Source organism: Poeciliopsis prolifica, unplaced genomic scaffold (assembly GCF_027474105.1).
Source record: "Poeciliopsis prolifica strain line A6 unplaced genomic scaffold, Auburn_PproV2 SCAFFOLD051, whole genome shotgun sequence".
Classification (NCBI taxonomy): Eukaryota; Metazoa; Chordata; class Actinopteri; order Cyprinodontiformes; family Poeciliidae; genus Poeciliopsis; species Poeciliopsis prolifica.
Window position 1 is genome coordinate 683353 of NW_026562426.1, and position 21936 is coordinate 705288.

Here is a 21936-nt window from a genome sequence, read left to right on the forward strand (position 1 = left end):
AAATCTGAAAGGTGTGGCAGGCATTTACCTCATACCGCCACTGACCCCCGAGAGCCACCTTGTTAGTACATGGAGCTCCACTTTTTAAATGCTTTTGCTCCGTCAAGACATCAGGGGTCCGCCAGGTAACGGTGCCTCTGGAGGAGCTGCAGAGAGCCAGAGCTCAGGTGGGATAATCTGCTGACAGGACAAATAAGACAAATGCAAGCCGTTCGCTCCTCAGATTTACGGAAGCTGAAAGAAAGTCATTAGAAATCCCGCTTAAAGTTCACTTTTGGAAACAGAAAATGAAGAAGAAAGCGCACCCTGCTCTTATGATGAAACATGGCAATGGCTGCATTATGCTTTGGGGATGCTTCTTTTACCCAGCAGGTCAGAGGTCATCTGAAAGTGGATGAAGGAGAACTGTGAGGGAAAAAATGACAACAACCCCTATACATGCAGCCAGAGATAGAACGAAATTGTTTAGATCAAATTATGTGCATATGTCAGAGTGGCCTAGTCAAAGCCCAGACGTAAATTCAATTAAAAAATTGTGGCGAGACATTCAAAGGTCGTTTTCATCCAAATTGACTGAGCTCGAACTATAATGCCAAGTCCGACGGTGTGAAGACAACACAGATATTCTCTGGTGGAGATATTTCCTGGAAGCGTATCAGCTGGAAATATGACCACGTTGCTTCTGACTCCAAGTTTCTGAGCAAAAACCCCACGTCTCACTTTTCACATTGTAAGAACCACACATGCTTTTCCAGCAATCAGCCAATGGTGTACCAATTTGTCTTGGTCTAACGTACAAGTCGCAACGTCACAAAACGTGAAAGGACTCCCAGAGTGGCAATACTTTTACGTGGCACTATACATGCAAATGACAGAAACTGGCATTCATGTGCACATAGGTGTTCACATTTACCAGCAAGCTCCTCTGCATACACACACACACACGCACGCAGCTGTACTGCCGTTCACACATTGACACTCTTTTGCCAAGAATATGTGGCAGAGGGTATTTCCATTGCTGCCGTCTGGAAAGATTTTGTAACTGGAGGTTATGTACTGGCCTCTGATTTCAGCCAGCGGACCGCCTAATTTGGCCTAATGAAAGTTAAAGCAAACAGCTCTGGCCACAGATAACAAGCCAGACGCGATCAGAATCAGTGTTGTCAGTCACAGGAATCTCGCGCTAGCGTGGGTTTCCTGCAATTGTCCAGAACGCAGTGCATGCGGACTAGCAAGGATGGGTACATTCCTGCTCGGCAGTCCCAATCTTTTCCACATCTATTCTGCCTCTTCATCATCCTTTATCTTCTCAACGCACTAAAATAGTCTACAGTGTCGGAAACGTCATTGCTACAGATTATTTTATCAAGTTTCGGCTGTTGACATCCTTTTGGAGCTCGGCGTTTGCGTTTAGCCTCGTTATTAACAGGCGGAAATGCCCCGATAACCCAATGTTTCCACATGACTTATCTCCTCGTAACCAAACAACCAACGAAGATAGCAATTTGGAAAAAATGGAGCATGTAAAACGCTAAAAACAGATGATTCCTCTGGGAGTTTGTAGAGGATCAGCAAATTAGAGCAAAAAGGGAGAGGGGGGGAGAATTTAGTTGGAGGGAAACAGAGAAAATGCACATGGGAATACAGTGACGTTCAAAAGAAATCAACAAGTGGGAAGCATCCGAGGGGAAAACAACGCCTTTGTGCCTGTGAGACTGTGTTGATAAAAGATATTTAGCAGAGAGTCAACAATTTGTGTCACAAGTCACAAAATGCTGGGAATTGGTTCACATCCTGGCAGCAGCACATATCACGCAGACAATTCAGAACTTTGTAACAGGTGTAATATTGAAGTACTTTCAATATTACACATCATCATGATGTGATGATGTGTGACATCATCAGAAAATTTGAGAAAAAAAATCAGATGCTTGAAGACATAAACATAATGGGAATGTCCGACCGCCGTTCTGTTCAGGAAGGAGACGGGTTCCGTTTCTTCTGAAGATGCTGTGAAGCTGGTGAAGAGTTTCACTATCCACAGTGAAACGGATTCTGCCCTGACATGAGCTGAAAGACCACGCAGTGAGGAAGAAGCCATGTAGAAAATCTCATTACATCTCGCAATTGTAAACTAATCTTTTTTTTTTTTTTTTTTTGGGTAGACATTTCCTGTGGTCTGGTGAACCTGAAGTGACCACAGTGACTAGTGTTATATTTGGAGCTAGCGCCCCAAAGTGGGAAAGACAGTAGTTTCAGGACAATGGAGTCAATGTTTCGATGTGGTGGCAAATATCGTATCCAAATTCAATCAGATAAACATGTACACAGACACATATATGTGTTGTTGTGATAACAACATATATGTTGTTTCTTGTGTCAAAACCTTTCCCGTCTTCGGCGTCCTAGATTTACTAAGCTGCACATACATGCATATTTACCCATGCACCCTAGAAATTATAGATACACACACTTTTATGCATTCCTACACCAAAACCAATACATATAACTTAAAAATCTCCCATATTTAGTATTTTAGTGCATAAATGTGTGTTAAATTGTGTGTAAGCTAGTGACTTCAAAACTTAAAGACAGTAAATTTGTCTGGAGCAATGGGTGGCTTTAGCAAGCTATTGTTCAAAGCTTGTGGAAGGATACCCAAAATGTTTGAAGAAGCCAGAGTTTTAAAATAATACTGATTTTTTATTAAATACGGGGAGATTTTCTGACATTAGACTAAAAAATATTCTATTATTCTGGTATTTAGCACATTGAAACAGTTTTGGCCAGTCTAACTGACCAAAAACAGGAAATTTAACATGAGACCGTGATAAGAAAATAGTTGTATCTTTTTATATATTAATTAAAAATTTTGGCTTAGAAATTTGAATCACATTGATGTCATCATGAGAAAACATTCATTTTAACGAGATTTACAACACTTGTTATACCAAGGCTTATATCACATTAGAACCAAAACATTTCCTTTTTAAAAAGGAAACAACGCAACAGTCAATCAGCAACACCTGCTGCTCTTTTTGGATATTTTCTAGAGGAAACAAGGTAAGAAGGAGAGTCTTGTCTTTTTACACGAGTCATAATCACGACTTGTCATGAGAGAGGCGTAGCCAAGTAAACGTTTCTCACTATAACGAGACAAAAAATTCATTTCGTCAAAATAAAAAACTATTTTGCATCTCGTTTTGAAGATGTATTTCATTCATTTCAGAAGGTGGATTTTTAATAATAATAAAAAAGACACCAAATGTGAGCACTTCACTGATTGGGCACACGTAGAGACTTATCTCTCTAGCTATATCCGCACCATAACTCCCTTCAAGCTGTTCACACGAGGGTCAGCTCGGGTCAACGTTCAAAAAGTGTGACCTCTCGACACCAAAAAAAGCTGTGCCCGGTGAACCAAAATTGCAAGAGTGCAGGATTGATCAAACTAGATGAGGTTCGACTTTGTGAGCTCAAAAGCATTGGCCAAACGAAGAGCGACTCACAGTCCAAACCATTACAATCGCCTCCAACTCCATATGGTTTTTGTTCTACAGAAGAAATCAAGGCAGTATTATTATCTCAGCTTGGCTGTGCCAGTTAGTAACCTCAAGCAGTCTGGCTTCAAGAGCCACTATGGGTTAGGTTAGATTACAAAAGCTAATTTAGGAGAGGAAATCACTGTCAGGCTCGACTGCTTTACTGTTCTTCGTCCTCATTTCCCTTTGTCTGTTTTTTCCCCCTTTTTCTTCCCCATTTTTTCCCCCCACAAATCGTCCTCTAATCTCGTCGTCCTCCATCTATCAGCTCCACATTTTGCAAAGTCCTCTCAGCTCCGCTGCTCTTCCTCCTGTACTTCTGGTACATCTGGTTTCCATCATGGTTACCGCTGCTCTCGTTTCCCATCGATCTCCCCCGCTGGTCAGCCTCCTCCTCTTTTCTTTCTGTCTGAGCTCTCACTCACTGAAAATTTGTCTGCTTCTCTCAACTTTTTTATTTTTTTATTTTTTTGCGAGTCTGCGGCTGCTTCTTTTTTTAAACTTCTCCAACTCACATTGACTCGCAGGTTTGATGTTTTGCCAGTTATCTTCATCCCTTACATCCAGTTTGTTTGACGCTTCAGCGGATTTCTTCCAACACTGGTTTTGAACCGCCTTCAGTCTCATAAAAAATGGAATCTTGAGTAAAAACAGCTTTTTCAAAGCTTTCTTCTTATTCTTCTTGCAAACTTGTAATTGTAGGAGCACTTTGCAGCACACACACAACACACACACACACACACACACCCCCCCCCACACACCACACACACACACACACACACACGCATGGGCTACAAATAACAGCAGCGGAGAGAAACGGGACAAAGCGATAAAATGTTTCCCGTCAGGTTGACGTTTACAAGAGCGGACATGGTATTCACAGTTCAGACCATACTGAAATAATATTAATCCAACAAAACCAGTTTCCCCATCACCAAGGTTGAGGAGGCGAGAGCTTGTGAAAGCAAACATTTCACTGGCTTGCTCCACTTTTTGTCTGCGAGACGTCGGCTAGAACGAAAAATTTAAGCCTTTGGCTTTTCGAAACTTGACTTTCGCAGACGCCGCTTCCCCATTCTGACCGATCTCATGCGGTTTCATAAAGCGGACTGGGTAACAGTTTCAGATTTTAGAAGTGCAAAGATGGTTGAGACATAACCCAAAAGATCTGAAGCTTCAGAGGCAAGGAAAGGTGCTTCTTCAAAGCACTAAGTCACTAAATGCAAAACAAGTTTCCAGATTTTTATGAGGAAGTTCTTTTTCCTGTCGCTTCTTTCTTATGAAAGGGATATGAATACATTTGCAAGACAGTCCGCACAAAAGTATTAAATAAGGCGATGTTGGAGACACTAACTATACAGTCAACTTTTTTCGGTGATTGCTTTGATGGTAATAATTGCTTGAAAACGGCAATGAGTCTTGATTTGAGTAGATTTGTCACCAGGTTTTACTCGAGGATCTTTTCATGTCTGTAAGCAAATTGAGTTCTTGAGTAGCTTTGACAATGAATGACAAGAAGTTTTAACATTTACATCCGCGACATGCTGTTGCACACTTGATGATACGCCTCGTCGCTGCGTTGCTAAAAGCAGCTTCGATCAGTATTATTCCCCCTCCATCGTCGCAACCGTTGCATGTGAACAGACAAGTTACATTTTTGAGTCTAAACATTGGTAGAAACTCGTGTGCCCAGGCGTGTGAACACTAACAACTCAAATTTATTTGGAAAAGGAATGCAAGGTAACGGCGAGGGGGTAAAAAATAAAATAAAATGTCACTGGAAAATTCTTGAGGAAAACTATTAGTCGCTAACGTTGCTGTGAAGAAATTGTGGCCCATTTTTCTTTCTGTTGCTCCAGTTGATTAAAGTTGGCAGACATTCATTTCTCTTAAGGTACAATTTCAGTTATGTTACACCAGGATTTTGACTACAGACCGTGGCAAAGTATTTTCCTCTGAATATTTTTTATTTATTCAATGGCCTGTTGATGAGTCAAGAGTGCGACTGCATTCACTGACGTTTTCCATCCAATTTGATCCCAAAAAGCCAAAAGTTCAGCAAAAAATCCCAGTAAGACACAATGAAATTTGTGGCCATGTTGGAAGAAAAACTTTAATCTATCTATATTATTATATTTTTTTAAGTGGCGGAGTGAAGGGAGTCTTTTTTCCCTTTCCCCTTATTTGGTTTGACAAGTTAAGAATTAATTGTCTAGTTTCACACAGGAGTTTTGCTTAAGTTTTCCTCACCAGGACCCCACAGTAATAATCGTATTTGCATCTGGAAAACCAATCCCTGTTCTCCACCGGCACTGACGTCAGTTTGACGGTCAGCTTCTCTGGGGCCCAGCACCCGCCCGCTGCTGATTGCTGCCATTTGCTTTCCAATGCGAGCAGCTCGGCGGCTAATTATCGGCAGCAAATGGAGTCTAAGCAGCGTTCGCGAGACAAATCTCAGACTTTTATCCGGCGGCCTTCGTCCTGAGTTTAGGATTTCTGTTCAGGCGCAACGGGAAGCCGCACGTGACGTTTGCTTGAACCTGAACTCGCGGCTCTGTTTTCTCAACAGCTATCAGTCAAAGGTTGGACGAGAGGTGGCCACATTAAAAAAAAAAACAAAAAACAACAAAAAACAACAAAAAACTTCGACCACTTTCAAATACTTTCCTGTTTATACAGCTCGTTCTGCCCTCCAGCGTGGCGAACCGCGTTTCGTCTGTGTACACAAAACAAAACCCGGAGAATAACTCTTCCTGCTCCTGAACCCGGTTCCTCTGCCATAAAATGACCCCCCAAAACACACACACACACACACACACACACACACACACACACACACACACACCGCTTCCAGCTCATTCATTCCTGGCCGTCTCTCACTCGCCGCTCGTCTCTTTTTCCACAGACCCTGCTCTCTTTCTTTCGTCTTTTACGACCGCTTTCGAGCGATCCCCTCGCGCTCGTTGTGTGTGATTTGGCCCGGCGCATGGAGAATCCAGACCTAATCGTTGTCAGATGACATTCAGAAAGGCTCGTCGAGGCGAGGCTCTCGGTGTGGGGGGTGTGAGGGGACGGAAGAAAGAGAAAAGTTGCAGGTCGCCATGCCAACAGCGCAAGCAGAGAAATAAACAGCGAGGTCCTCGTGCTTCCAGATTCGCCTGCGCTCACAGATGCGCGCGCGCGTCTGTCGGCGGAGTTTAGGCTGTGTTGTGTTTTGTTTTGGACTGAGGGCAGCAGGGAGGGGAGGGGTCACTGGCCGGCGGAGGAAATGTTTGACACTCCCCAGACCTCACGACAGGAAGCTGAAAGCGGCGTATCTGTGTATATTAATATGTGTGGGTGTCAGCGGCCAGGGAGACAAGCCGGCTGTTCGACACCGCACGAACCCAGACGGGAGGGTCCAATCAGGTGGTCCGCTTCGGGATTATTAACCCTTTCCTCGCCGTCTCTGTGTCCCGCAGGGTTCGGAGGCAATGGAGGACTGCGTGCAGGGGGCGCTCTCGTCACTTTACCCGCCGTTCGAGAGCACGGCGCCGCCCCTCCTCTCTCAGGTAAGATGAAAAGCATTCGTTGTGCATTTCTTTTGGGTTTCCAAAAGTGCATACTACTCGGCTAAATGAGAGGGTCCGAGAAGGAGCACTCAACCCAAATTTAACCAGGAGGTAGAATTGCTGGATGACCCAGGTCACACATTTTCCACATGCACCTCTCAAAAGATTGCTTGAGGTTTAGCCTATTCCTTCTGGCGGTTTGTGAATCAACCCATCTCGTATAACACCTTCCTTAAAGTTACTATAACAAATGTTATAGTAAATGGAACTACAGTGATGTGCCATTTGCAAACATTACATGTGTAGCGACTTCGTAGCCAACCTGGTGGTATGCCTAGACTCATTGCCCAATGGGAAGACCCATTTGTGCCCCAGCTTTAGCTTCATGGGGGATGTTTTGAGACTTCGATATTCCTTCCCCATGATGCCATCTTTAATCCGGCTTGTGATGTTGCCTTTGGATTGATGACCTCTTCCTTTCAAAACGGCCTTTCAAGCCCATATGGGTGCAGGATTTGTTTAAGAAAACCATAAAGGCTTAGGTGCAAAGGATGTAAACCTTGAAAAGAGGTGTGGATCTAACCATGTGCATGTGTTCGAAGGGCCCAGTCAATGCTCACCCCTAAACCCATGTGAGGATAGGAAGCAATATTTGAAAATTGATGTTCCTAGATGCTTTCCATCAAGTCTAACTGGACTAGAGCCATTTAGCAAAGACAGATGGGGAAAAACAGTTTGGTCTCTAGGTGAGTAGAGCTCTCCTGCAACTGTAATTTTACAATCTATTGCCCCAGGAGGCAACTGGTGAAAAATGTTTAAAAATAATTGCATCCTTTTATGTTATGGTACTGTTGGTTATCCACAGTTTGTGGTCATAACATTAAAACAAATATTACCAAATACTCGCATCTAGTTTTTAACCTTAGTATTTTCTTTTCTTTTTTTTGCCTATTTCTTTTCTGATCCTCTATTGCTTCTGCAGGTCTTCTCGGTCCTGGAGTCAACCTATCAACACGATAGCCTGCGCTACCTCCTGGACTATTTCGTACCTGCCAAGCATCTCCTGCACAAGCTCCAGCAGCATGCCTGTGTGAGTTCCAAAGTGCAAGCACGCCGCATAGCGAGAACACCCACATCGCTGCATAATCAGAAGCAGAATCTGCTGTCACATGCAAAAAGTCTGCTGTGGGAAAATGTGTCAGCTTCTTGAATCCTTTGGTGAACGTTGTCCTCCGACGATGTTTACGCTCGTGCCCCCGGGGAAAGGCGATTGACCAGTCGGTCCAAGTCGAACCTCAAGTCGTCAAAGCAAATCGGGTCTTAAGCTTCGCAGAGGTCGCAGGGTCGTTCAGCGGAGTTTAGACAAATAAGTGGAGTATTTAAAGTCGGCTTAGACACATCCAAGTCGAGATCTATGTTTGAGGATTAACACAAGGTCAAGTTCATGTGAGCTGAGATAGGAGTCGCATCTTCTCAAATTCTAAAGGGCGATGCCTTATTGGGGTTTTTTCTTCTTCTGTTAACTTCTAATGTGATCTTCAGGTTATTATGGAGAAAAATAAATCATAAGTGTGACATTTTGCTTTTTAATTCAAGACTTTAATTGACCCTTACCCTTTAAACCTGACCTTAACCCTAAAAGTAAAACAGTATGGTAAAGACAACCATTTGCGAAATTTGTCTAAATCGAGCAAATTTGCTTGCCAAACAAGTGATAAGTACTATGTGCTCAAGCAAAACTTAAACTTAGCAGCTCTTTCATTTTACTTTCTGTGACACTCAAAGAAAAACAACTGATGGGCTCCAGTTCAAGGGTTTGTTCCTCAGCTTTCTCGCATTTCTCCATAGAGTTTTTCTCTCTAGACTCTCGGTAATATACACGTCCGCATGCAGGGGCTGTGAGTGAACGATGTTTTCATTGTCGCTGAGTGGAGTTGCCTGGGACGGGAGTCAGACTCTGAGTCATGACAATAATTCCTTCCATATGTGATTGGGTTACTGCTGTGAGAGAAGGAGGAACTCGCAGAGCGGCGGTGGGACTTTGGACGAGAGAATGGAGAGTATGAACATGACCTTCATTCACTGCGCTTGTGTTGAGTGGTTGAAAAAAAAATGGGGGAAGACGTATTTTGCAGACCATAGTGGGGTGATTGAGAAATTTTGTAAAGTGGGAGCTGGAGGCAAGGGGGGAGAAGGCGCAGACACAGGCATACATTGAGGGAAAAGTGGGTGGAGAGGAGAGGACCACAGGACACAGAAAGTTTCAGAATGTGGACTTGTTTATTACGCTAATGCCAAATACATTAGCCTTCCACTTGCCTGAAGCTTGCCCTGAGCTGGAGAGAAGATTCAGAAAGAGACAAAAGAAAGGCGTAAGGGAAAGAAATTAAATAAAGGGCAGCGCGGTAAAAGTAGGAAACATGGAGGAGAGGTGGAGGAAAGAATTTAATGTGATCACGTCTCGTGTGTCTGGAGGGAAGGGAGCAGCACCGGGTCAGTGTTTTAGACGTGACTGAGAATAGCAAAGCTGAGATCTAGATCTGACACAGCATTCATTGAGCTAGAGTTAATGCTTTCATTAGGGAGCATTACTGTAATAGATCAATCCAATAATAGCAGGCCTCCATTTCTTGCCCAAATTCTTAAAGTCTTTCCAGGGAAAGAGTCTTTTTTTTACCCTCATTGAGTTAAACTTTGTGTTGAGTTAGCCACCTGTAGCTTGTTGTCTGACTCAAAGTTCTCCACAGTTTTCCCGATTGTCTCAATTCATCAAAGCAGTTGTAAAAAACGGAAAGGTCACATGAGTCATATGTTTGTCTTTGGCACAAACATTTGGTCAGTTGATCTAATGGGGGATAGGTTCTAGAAATTGAGTTTGTCAGAGTGGCGAAGTTGACCACATCTGGTAGAAACTCACCCGTTTCTCATGAGATGGGGTAAAACAACTCGTATCAGTCCGGTATTTAGAGGTTACTTTCCAGAACTTTCTTTAATCTTACCAGGTACCTTCACCAAAACTTTCCCAGGTACTTTTCTGGAACTTTTGGGTACTTTCCTAAAATGTAGTTTTCTGGATCATACTTGATATTTCCTATAAACTTTCAAGAAACTTGACTAGATCTCACCCAGACACGACCTCTTTATATGAAGACACACAAGTCTTCATGGGGTTAGGGTTATGAAGTTGTCATAACTTCTGAGCATGTTTATAAAAATAACCTTCTTGTTTCAGACTAAGAGACTGTATGAATAAATTAGCCTGATGATGTTCAAATTAAAGACTTGGTTCACAAAACATACATTTTGTAAATACATTTTTTTGTCTCTCGCTAATCTATATACCCTATTATCTCCCAGTCTCAGTATTTGGGATGCTTGTTCCTTCACTCCGGCTGGCCCCTCTGCCTGGGAGAGAAAGTGGTTGTTCAGCTCTCCACCTTGGATTGGAGGCTCCTGCGCAGCAATGACTTCTACCTGCAGGTGGTGCCCTTTTCTACTCGCTGCCCACGACTGGCCCTAAAATGTCTGGCACCCGGGGGTCGCACCGTGCAAGAAATCTTGGTGCCTGAGTCACAGCATCCCCTGGTGTTCACCTCTGAGTGGCTCCACAGTATCAACAAAGAACGGGGTCACAAGAGAGAAGGTAAAATTTTTCTATTGGTCGTATCTGGTCTGACTGAAGGAGTTAATTAAAATGGGAAGCAACACTCAGCTACAAAGCTATTCTTTTGAGATCGTTAAATACAGAGTTTTGCATTTTGTTGATGTTAAACATTTCAAAATGTAGTTGTGCTTTTTCTTTTAAAGAGAAAGAAATCCTTTTCAAGGCAACGCATCTTTGAATTGTGCAGTTTTGGAGATTGTGCTCACAAAATTATACTTAATAAGCCATGAAACAAATGATAATCGTATAAGTGAGACTGCAGTGCCGAGCCTGATCATTCATAATAGCATGGAAGCCAGTCATTATCCGGGTCACAATCGTTCTCCGTCTTAAGTGGATATGCATCCATTGAGCCAAGGAGTGGAAAACACTTATCCCTTTGGCTTTGTTTGTAGTGACTGTAAACTTCCTGAAAGAGAAATTTTGCAACCTGTAGCAGCCAAAACACTTTAACATTTATCATAGTCTAACAGGCCAATAAATTACAGAAGAGCCTTTGTAAGAGAAGCCTTTACAATAAAAAAACGATTGTATGTTGTGACAGTTTATGAGCTATGAATAAACCAAACAACCAACCAAACCAGTCAATCAATGTTAAAGTTTGTTTGGAATAAATTATTCAGGGTTGTAATTTAGATTCTATGTATAAACTAAGTTATGTTCAGTTAATCTGAAGTAATATTTACATTTCTCCTGCTCATTTTTTTAACCTCCTGGTATCTAAAAATATAGAATCAGTTTAAGTTGCTTCTTAGCAACTGTAAACTAGGGGTACTTTTTTTTTAAATGAAACTTTAGTTTGAACTCCATCCTTTGCCATGTTTTGCCTAGTTGGAGGGGGACTCGACACCTGTTTGGTCAGCACCTGCGACGGCGTGGTACGAGTCCCGTGGAAGGAAATAGTCTACCCAAAATTCCTCCATGACCCTTCTGAGGAGCTTGGCCTGGGTTCCAACCGCCTTTCCAGTGAGGGGGGCAGCAGCCTCGGAGGGTGGGGTGGCTCCTCCTCAGGAGACATGGACTCCTGGTCCTGGGATGATGAAGACGATGACAGTCTACCACCAAACTGCATGGACTCTGACCCTGCCATCAGACGGCGGCGCAGCGAAGACGGCCTTGGGCGGACTGCGAGGCAGCCTCAGATGGATGGGGATTATGTGGAGCTTTTGGAGCCCAGAGGAGGACCTGATGGAGGCGTTGATACCAAGCAGAGGTACTTGGAGATGCACGGGATTTGTAAGACCAGAACTTTGCCCTTATGCAGGAGAGGTAAGGCCATCAAACTTCGCAAAGGAAAAGCTTGGGGTTATGCAAAACCTGAAAGATCGGGAAGCTTTCGGGGTGCCTATAGTACCAAGGAGAAGGAGGCAAATCCGAAAGATGACTTGCCACTGCCAAAGCCTCCAACAACAGTTTCAGGATCTGCCAGAGTAAGACAGTCTTACTCCTCCTCTGCTCATGACTCAGATGAAGGAGATAAAACAAGCAGAGACAACAATAGCTTGGAAAGCCGCAGCCCTTATTTTGATGTTCCATTAAAAGAAAGGAGACCCGGTGTGGGCAAGGAAAGAGACAGCAACGGGTTCCCACAACAATCCCGAGATGGACACCAAAATAAAGACTCCCAGAGAAGCGACAGCTTAATAGCAAACGAAATCTACGACATAAGCCATAAAAGTGGCCATGACGTTGAGGGCCAATCGGATCATGGCTCACATTCAGACTCTGTGTTTGAGGACACAGATAAACCACTGAGTGGAGACAGCGATGCTGTTACGCCAACATCGGATGCACCAGAGAGACTGTTTACTGGAGTTTCTGAAAGCAAAAATACAGCCAACGTTCAGTCTAAGACGAGGAACTCATCGAAGCCGAAGATTCCAGATGAAAGGGCTGAAGGGCGGACAGAGGACAGAGTGTGTCCCAGAGGAAAAGAAGTTAAAACAGCCGGATTCAGAGCTCCACGGTATGGAAATGTTAAATTTTTTTACGATAAATTACATACTTTCCTTATTTGTACACATGTGTATTACATTGAATTGGATGGCACGAAAGAATTTCCAACTAATGAAAAATGCTTCTCTATCCCCTCTACTGTAACCTCAGTAAGATCTTCCTGTGCTTTGTGTTTAGGAGGAAACGGAAGGGAAAGGGCGCCAAAGGAAAGGCTAGGTCTGGTGGCAAAAACCAAAAAGGCACAAAACTACAGGGTAAAAGTCCTCTGCCAAGTCCCACAGCCCACTCTGCAACTACAAAGCTGCTAATCCCAGAGGAAAAGAAGGCAGAGGAAACAGAAAAGATTGACAAACCTGATGGAGAGCCCACAACCGACACCAAAGGGAAGGAAAACGCAAGGAAAGGCAGTGGCGGTGGGTGGGAAAACCTATTCAGCTGTAGTAATATTTGATTTTTCTTAGTCCCCCCCTGGTATTGCTATGGTAGTGCTATTTCTGTTTTTTTCCATTTTCTTGCTGAGACAGACGATGGATCGTTGCCTGTGTGCAATGGTCAGTCAGGCACGTCTTCATTTAACCACTTGACTGTGGAGGCCGGATCACCGGAGATGTGTCCTGACCAGATAAACGGTGTTGCCTCTAAAGAGCTGGCGCTGTTAAGGGAACTGGATGCAGAATTACTTCAGTCAGGGAAGCTGCAGCTGACAGGTGACCTCCTTTCATTCTGTCCTTCACGTTTATGCCACATTTCTCTCAGACAAGCCTATCATACAGACACAGGGTAGCAGTTTACCTTTAATTACAGACACCTCATTTCTACAGGTACAGTGGACAGATTGGGGCGAGCTCTGGTTTTCACCGATGCAGGTGCGTCTGAGGAGGAGTTCTGCTCGGAGGAGGTCGCGCGGGTCCTTTCCTGTTACCACCGGATCACTCGGTGAGCTTGTGTGTGTCCACTAAATATTGTTCTGATCCTGGCACATGATCTTCTTGTTTCAGCATGTTTCTCTGTACAACAACAGTGACAAAATACTCCACCTCTACTGACAATGCTGGTAAAAATGTAAAAAGCCTGAAACTAATCTTTGATCGTAATAGGATAAGGTCACCCTAAGCATTCGTCACACCACTTCTGCAGTAAAAAATATTTGAAACCCATACTAAAAGCACACACGGGGTCAGCGCGACCCCCGCTGGACTGCGCTCGGACTACAAAACTCGTGGGGTCTTAATGATCCCGCCTCTTAAGAGGGATTAGTTCACAGATGTACTGGATATCAAGAGCTTGATTTGTGATTTGGGGCTTGTCTTTGCGCGTTTATGATGTGAACTGTTGGTGTTCTAACAGTCACTTGTTTGACTTGAGAAGTTTTCACGCCTCGTATACAAAAAAAAAAAAAAACAAAACTCTGATTTACAAACTTTTCTCTTTTCTCTTTGAAAACACGTTTTCTTTATAAGCTGTCCTGATCTTGCGTTAACCTTTGTTTATCATCCCTCATCAGGCCCGAAGCCAAAGAAAAGGGACTAACTGTGCTAATAGACAGCAGATGCTCCCAGCCATCTTGTCTTTGCCTTTCTGCTCTTAAACGGTTCCAGGTGAGGCGAAGGGAAAACAAAATAGTTGTCAAGACAAATGTGCCAATTTTTGTTTTTGTTTTTGTGTTTTTGTGTTTTGCTTTTGTGCTTTAATTATCCTGCAGAAGGGCTGGTAGCACAAACACATGTGCTTTCTGTGTGTGTTCCAGGTCTTGGTTCCTGGTGGTCTGGGATCCGTGTTGGTCCTGGTGGAGGAGCAGCAGGAGTCCCTTTCCTTAGCTTTAGATGGGACAGAGGTGACAATAGCTAGGAATATATCGCCGTTTTACACAAATGTGAAAACGTTTAGAGTATTTTAAAATGGCTAAACTCATGTGGGTCCGGCTTACTAGTGTTCCAAAGTTCAGAGGACTTATTGAGTTTTCTACAAATTCACTTTAACATGATGTCTTTCTAGTCCAGCGAAGGGAACAATTACTAACTATCTTTCTCGTCCTAAGAGTAACTTTAAAATAAAATACAAATTTAAATTAAATGTAATTCTAAATGTCACAATCTTACCTGCAGCAGACAGTCTAAACTACCTACGCCTGAAAAATCAGTGAGTGGTTCTTCCTTTAAAGTTGAGCAAATGGACAATTTTTACATCAATTGTGGTTGCTGTCCATGCAAGCTTCATTTTGAAAAGTGTTTTTCACAGATGTGGAGGCCCGTGGCCTCTTACAAATAAGGTTTTATATGAAACAGGATGCATTGTGGGCCGGGCCAGACTTTACAAAGGCCTCAGTGGGGCAGAAGCCCAGAGAACTGAGCTTCACAAGCAGCAACTTTCTGGTTCTTTTTTTGTTTTTTCAATGAATTTATGTTTTGCTAACCATGTTCTTATTTTAATACAGTTGGATTTTTATAATTGTAAACAATAACTAAGTCAGCCAGGCAAGTCCGACACAACAACAAGATGCAAGAGCATAATCCATACTGGGGTTTTGGGGGTATTTAAGTGATTTTGTCCTGTTTTCACCATCTGGCAGCAGACATTTTAAATGGATCTGTAAGCCTACGTAACCTACCAGACCGTATTTTATTTAATCTGAACCCAGCAGTTATTAACTCATACATTCAAATTTATTTCTGTTATTTCACCACATTAAACTCATTCAGAACCTTGTTTCCAAAAGAAAACCATAACTATCTCTTTACCATAACTACAATCAGACTTTCTATTCTGATTTCTTCTAGTTAGACATTATAATGTTGGACTCCATTTGCCTTGGAATAAATCCACGTTGTGCTTAAGCCTCGGGGTGCATTCTGCACATTTACACATTGCGAGTTCCTCTATGAATCAAGTCAGAACTTGCATCTGTCAGCTCACATGTTTTTTATGCACACTTCCAGAGCAAATTTCTTTGTGACATGTGGTTTGGATTACGGCTTGGCAGTACCAAACCTTTGGTTGTTGAAGGAAGATCCCGCCCAAAGGATGTTAAAACTGTTAGGAGAGAAGAGTTCTCCTGGATTTTCACCTCGTTTTTCCGCCACTTGGGATTCTGTTTGCCAGACTTTCTCATCCTGTCCCGGTGCTGATGTTTTATTGCGCCTTTATGTTCTCTCCTCAGACCCACATAGTGCGTGGAACAGGAGTCCTTCAGCAATATGTGGACAGTCAGCAACTCCCTAAGCAGCTAGATGGAGACTTCAGTCACAGTCACTCAGACTGGTTGGCATTCAGACTGGTAAAAATCCTGCTTTGCTTTGTTTTAGTGACATTAGTTCTGTTTCTACAGAAGAGGATTAGGGCCGCTGAAAAAAAAATACAAAATTTTGAGTTTTTTCTCAGAATTATAATAAGTTGAGCGATTATTTTGCATGCAATGACAACACAACCGACATACACCTAAAATGTTTTATTTATTTGGATGCTGACATTGATTGGCACTGTATCAAAATTCAAAGGAATCTTATATTCTGTTTATTTTTGGTGGCTCTAATCCTCTTCCGTACATTCTTGATAAAATCCAGTCGGATGGTTTCCCCAAAAACATAGTTGGTAGTTTTCATTCCTCCGGCTTATGTGAAGCCGGTGAACGCAAAAGTGAAGAAGGCGAGCTAAAAGCAGGAAAAGGAAAGCTTCAACCAAACCTTCACTTTTGCTTCACCCAACAGAGGTTGGAGAAACTGACAGAGCGCTGCGAGAGCGCCCTCTCTCTGCTCGGAGAAGCCCTGCAGTCCATGGAGACGGAGGAGATGCCGAATGACATCAAGGTTGACTGCGGTCACTATATCATCACATGCTTTGTGTCCTTTGTCGGAAAGAGTTTCTGAAAGTGTTGAAACAATGATCTCTTCCAGGCTGTTCCTCAGAGCATCGACAAACACAGGCAGCTCATGGCGAGTGTGCTGGCTGACCAACGCTTAACTGAACTGCAACAGAGGGGCGGAGCCTGGCTAGCGGGGCTGACGAACTGTTCGTCCGGACTGGCGCAGAGGTCGCCTGACTGCAGGTAACACACCTGAACTCACCGAGAACTTCATATTAAATCGGTTTTGTTATGCGACACCCACAAATTTCACTGTTTCATTGGAATTGTGTGTGATAGGCCGAAGACAAAGTATGGAAAAACAGCAAAGTGGAAGGAAACTAATACTGAAATGTTCACACATTCATCTGAATCATCATATTGTTTTTCTTCTACCAGGGTGGGGAAGATAACGGAGAGATAAATGAAGATAAATACAAGCAAAAAACATCAATAACAACAAAAAACCCCACCAGTTTCATTGGAACACTTCACATTAAAGTATATGCATAAGTCTTGAAAACTGATGTTCATAGAAACTATTCATTCAGTCTGACTCGACTTGAGCTACTGAACAAAGAAGATTGCAGCTGCAACTGTGGTAAAAAGTGATTCAACAAACTTCTGTCTGCTGTTGACAGAACATAAATGCATGTCACAAGTCATTTGTTTTGCAAATGTATCCTATTCTTTCCACTTTACAATTCTACATATATTATATATATGACATAATCTCATAAAACCCGCTGGACTTTCTATTTGCTTCGTGACTAGGGTGTGAATACTTTTACTTGAGGCGCATGGTTTGTTGATTTTTTGCCAACAGAACATTTGGCCTTTTGGTTTTGGGCATGTACTGCAGCTTTTTGTCACTCTTGTCAGACATGGCAGCCGGTTTTTAGGCTATCTGTACATTTTGTCAAGTCCTTTGACCATATATCATTACAGACAGATAACAAACTGAGCTTTGTTTGTTAGTGTTGGCATCGCCACTCAGCCGATGATGTATTCTCCTACGACATTCTGAAAGTAGTTAGTGGTTCAGCCGCAACACCCTCTGCCCCCACCGACATACAGTTTGTACCATAGCAAGAGTTTATAGGGAAGTTCTTCAAACCGAAACTGGTTGTATGTGCCATTAGTACGACTACAGGGATGAAAAAAACTGTGTTCCCTCTTATGTTTCTTCTCTTTTGAGACCTAAATGTTTCAGATTGTTAAAACAAGTAAAGTCATTAAAAACAACCTGGAAATGTAGTTAACCTCTACAACAAAATCAAGGTTTTGGAATTGTCTAGTCAAAGTGTAGGCTTAAATTCACTTGAGATGTTGTGGTGTGACGCTAAACAATTGTTTCATGCTTAAAAGCTTTCAGATGTGGTTAAAAAAAAAAAGCAATTCTGCAAGTAAGAGTGAACACAGTGCCTCCACAGTGAAGGCAAAGACTCATATCATAGATTCAAATATTTCTTTTTCTCTCTAAAAGATTAAGTAGTCAATTGAAAACTGTTTTATGTGTGTTTTCTCAAGATGTCATGGTCTGGTATTAAAATCTGAATTAAAAGTTGAAACATTTAGGAGTCACAAAAAGAGCGGTCAGAGAAAACAAACCTATGTTCACACCAAAGCACTCAGTGTTCCAGCTTGTTGTGGATACAGAAGCTGAAACACGTTGTCATCGGTTCGAAAACAGTTTCCTGAATGTGTCTTTTCGGGCTTTTTTTCTTCCGTCACAGAAATCAAATGCTCCTACCTGCTCCTGTTTGCTTTCTTTGTTAAAATGCTCCGCTCAGGGTTAAGATTTTTAATCAGGCCGATAACTAGATGAAACAAGACTTTTTCGATTACAGCAACGTCATGACAAACACGGCCGCTGTATTTGGGGCACCTGTGTGACTCGTTTGGTCTTAAATGACATGAATGGCTCCTGTATGACTGAAGTATTGTTTGGTTGAGCTAAGTGGGGTTTAAACACCACAGAAATACAAACCAGCTGGAAATGACCCTGATTTTTGGAATGAAAAACAGAAACAGAACATTATGGTCTTCTACAGGTCTGCTCTCAATGCCACTTCGCAACTCTACGACGGCGTGGACGATGCCCTCCATCGGCTCGTCCAGGTTTCCAACCGGCGAGGTCGTGATCTGGAAGCACTGGGACGACTGGCGGGAATGGTGGACAAACTGGAAAAGGTGGTTGTAGTTTTACTTATTCTATGTTCTTTTTATTTAAAAAAAAAGTAAAACAATCATTTGAAAGCTTAACGTTAACCTGGTACATAACCAGTCTGTGGTTCTATGCTGACCTTCATACAGAGGGTCTGGGCCCTCAACAAACAATTGCTAGCCAGAGGCATGGACTCTGTTAAGGTTTTAAACTTTACCCAGTTACTTATGTTTGACTCAATCGCTAACGTTAGACCCAATCGCTGATGTCTGGCCAAGTCGGTAACATTTGGCCCAATAACTAATGTTTGGCCATGACGCGTCTCACAGAAGTCAGAAATTGCCTGCGCTGTAAATAACCATCCCCCTGTGCAAAGAAGGAAATGTCAAGCCAAATGTTTCTTCAGTATTTGGAAGCATGACTAATGGGAGCGTAGGAAGTGAACGTATGACTTCTTCCGCTGCCATTGCTAAAACCACAGGCAGGCAGTCAATAAATCTAAAACGGTACAGAAAATCAATGTCACAACTTCTTCTGTTCACTGTTTGGACCGGCTTAAATTTTACCAGAGGGATCCAAGCCAATGGGAGAAATCTTCAGGGAGATGAGAATTGAGAGGAAATGTATATATGCAATGATCAGGTTAGGAAAACATCTGTCCTCAACATTTTACATCTACTCAAAAGGGTTTTTTTTACTACTCTTTATTCTTGTTACTTCCCTCTTTTGCGCTCAAAGTGGACTTGGTGGAAACTCCTAGACTCACTTCTTCTTCTCCTGTTATTTTTTCTCACTTCCTGTCAACGTCACAGCCAAACAAAACAACACCAGCAGCAATAGCGTCAGATTTCCTCGTCTTCATTTCCTCTCTTCAGCCGTCTTCTCCTGTAACTTCATGTTGTGTAGAGTGACTCATGCCCCCTCCACCTCTAACCCTCCCTTCCTGTCTCTGTCGACCTTCGACCCACAGTGTGACAAGGAGATAGAGCAAGTGCAGTCGCAGCTGGAGGAATACAAGGACCCTCCTCTGTCTCTCAGCAGGCTGTCGCTGAAGCAGCAGAAGTTCAGAACGTTCAGAGAAACGGCCAACGTGAGTGACACAATACCCCAAAAAAACTCTTTTATTAGTGCACTGGCAGAAGTTTCACCCAAAAATTAAAAATTAAACAAAAATCATCAGACGTCATAAGAGCTCATAAGAGCGGGAATGGTGGACTAACTGGAAAATTAGATCCAGTGTGCTGATATGAGGGAATCTGTCTGTCTGTCTGTGGGACGTCTAACCCACAGAGATGCTACAAGCCACAAGGCTTATCAATGTAGAATTGAACTGACCTGAACTTGAAGATCTTCCTGTCCTGCTTCAGGAGCTGCACAGCGACACTCTGTCGGTGCTCAGCGATCTAGAGGGCTGGTGCGAGCTGAACTGGGCCGGCCTCAGCGACATACAGATCCGTCTACCCCCTGTGAGGGAGAAGCTGAGAGACATGTCCCACTGTCTGTCCGACTGCTGGACCACTCTGGACAACACCCAGAGGCTGCTGTCCACGCTGACAGAGGTAACTCGGCGCAGGACGACGCGTCAACGTCTTCCCCCGTCTAACCCTGCTTTCAGTTAATCCATCGTTGCAGTTTTAAAAATGACAAAAACGCCCAAACATTACATTTTGATGAGTGCCAGCACCAAAATCATACACATCAAATGTGTTGGTCAATGTTTCATTTGTTGTGGTTTGAAAGCAACTCTGAACTGCTGGGTTTTTAGTCGAGATTTAAAGGAAGTCGGTGTTTCAGCTGTTTTGTAGTTTTCTGGAGGTTTGATCCAGATTTATGGTGCATAGAAGCTGAATTTGATTTCTCCATGTTTGTTTCTGGTTCTGGATTCAGAGCAGAGCCAGAACCAGAAGACCTGAGAGGTCTGAAAGGTTGATATAACAACAGCAGATCTTTAATGCATTGTGGTGCTAAAGCCATTCAGTGATTTATGAACTAACATCAGTATTTTAAAGTCTATTCCTTGAGCTACAGGGAGCCCGTGTAGGAACTTTAGAACTGTGGCGATGTCCTCTGTCTTCATGGTTTTAGTGAGAACCTGAGCAGCATCTTTGTGGATCTGCTGCAGCTGATGGATTGATTTTTTTTTAGACCTGTGAAGACGCTGTTGCAGTAATCAATGAAACTAAAGATAAACACATGGATGAGTTTCTCTAGATCTGGCTGAGACATTTGTCCTCTAACCCTGGAGACGTTCTTCAGGTGACAAAAGGCTGACTTTGTGACTGTCTTTATGTAGCTCTGAATGTTCAGGTCAGAGTTCATCACTACTCCCAGGTTTCAGATCTGGCTGCTACTTAAAAAATGAAACTGAATTTGATTTAATTGAACTGTATTTTCCCATTTTCAGGCGACCCAGTGGTGCGACGCGGTCTCCTCCACCCCGTCCTCCCCCACCACCTCCTCTTCCACCTGCCCGCTGGCGTCCCTTCCTCCAATCCCCCCGTCTCGCTTCCAGGACGCACGGTCCTTAGCCATGGAGCTGGGAGGCGGGGCCCTCCTGGACCTCTGGACCCAAACAGTGGAGCGCTACCAGCGGACCGTGGCGCAGGTCAAACCTCGTTTCCTCCACTCCGAGCGGACGCAGACCCACGGCCAGGGGAAGGCCAAGACACCGTCCGGCAGCACCTTCTGGGACCTGGTGGGGCCCGACGGGGAGGGCGACTGGGGGCTCGGAGGAGGGGACGGGGGCCTGCAGTCCTGGGGCTCCCTGGCGTCGCTGTTCAGGCCTCAAACCTGCTCCACGCTGAAGATAGGAGAGGACAAAGGGAACCGGAGGGACGGGTCAGCAGGGAATGGAGGTGGAGCGGGAGGAGCCGGGGGAGGGAAGTTCCTGCAGAACCTCCTGAATCCTGGGAAGAAAAGTGTGAGTTGGTTTCTGCCGGTCCTCATTGCGTCAGATCTGCTGTTCTGTCTTCTTTCAAGATTGCTAAGATATTTGGACTCCAAGCTAGATAAAAAATACATGGGATGTGTTTCTGCAGTGCTCATGTGACAGACCAGCAACATTGCATAACTGTAGTTCAAACCAAATGATACTCGATCATCAACATTTATTTCATGAAAATCTAAAACACTGAGCATTAGTATTCACTCTCCTGAGGGGTAAATGGCTTATCGAGCAGCAATAGGTAAACCTTCACCCCAGTCTCAGGTTTTCCCAT

General features: G+C 43.5%; 1 protein-coding gene across 4 annotated transcripts in view; it reads left to right on the forward strand.

Annotated features, from left to right (window-relative positions):
- Window positions 1-21936, forward strand: part of arhgef40 (Rho guanine nucleotide exchange factor (GEF) 40) — a 41049-nt gene that overhangs the window by 1824 nt on the left and 17289 nt on the right. For all 4 annotated transcript variants that reach the window (XM_055058460.1, XM_055058461.1, XM_055058459.1 and 1 more), the window contains 16 exons: window positions 7004-7093; window positions 8076-8183; window positions 10451-10736; window positions 11589-12723; window positions 12891-13126; window positions 13238-13420; window positions 13535-13649; window positions 14218-14311; window positions 14461-14547; window positions 15871-15987; window positions 16418-16516; window positions 16604-16755; window positions 18606-18744; window positions 19689-19808; window positions 20086-20277; window positions 21123-21638. In XM_055058460.1, the coding sequence (XP_054914435.1) occupies window positions 7004-7093; window positions 8076-8183; window positions 10451-10736; window positions 11589-12723; window positions 12891-13126; window positions 13238-13420; window positions 13535-13649; window positions 14218-14311; window positions 14461-14547; window positions 15871-15987; window positions 16418-16516; window positions 16604-16755; window positions 18606-18744; window positions 19689-19808; window positions 20086-20277; window positions 21123-21638 (3669 nt within the window). The remainder of the gene's footprint in view (window positions 1-7003; window positions 7094-8075; window positions 8184-10450; window positions 10737-11588; window positions 12724-12890; window positions 13127-13237; window positions 13421-13534; window positions 13650-14217; window positions 14312-14460; window positions 14548-15870; window positions 15988-16417; window positions 16517-16603; window positions 16756-18605; window positions 18745-19688; window positions 19809-20085; window positions 20278-21122; window positions 21639-21936) is intronic.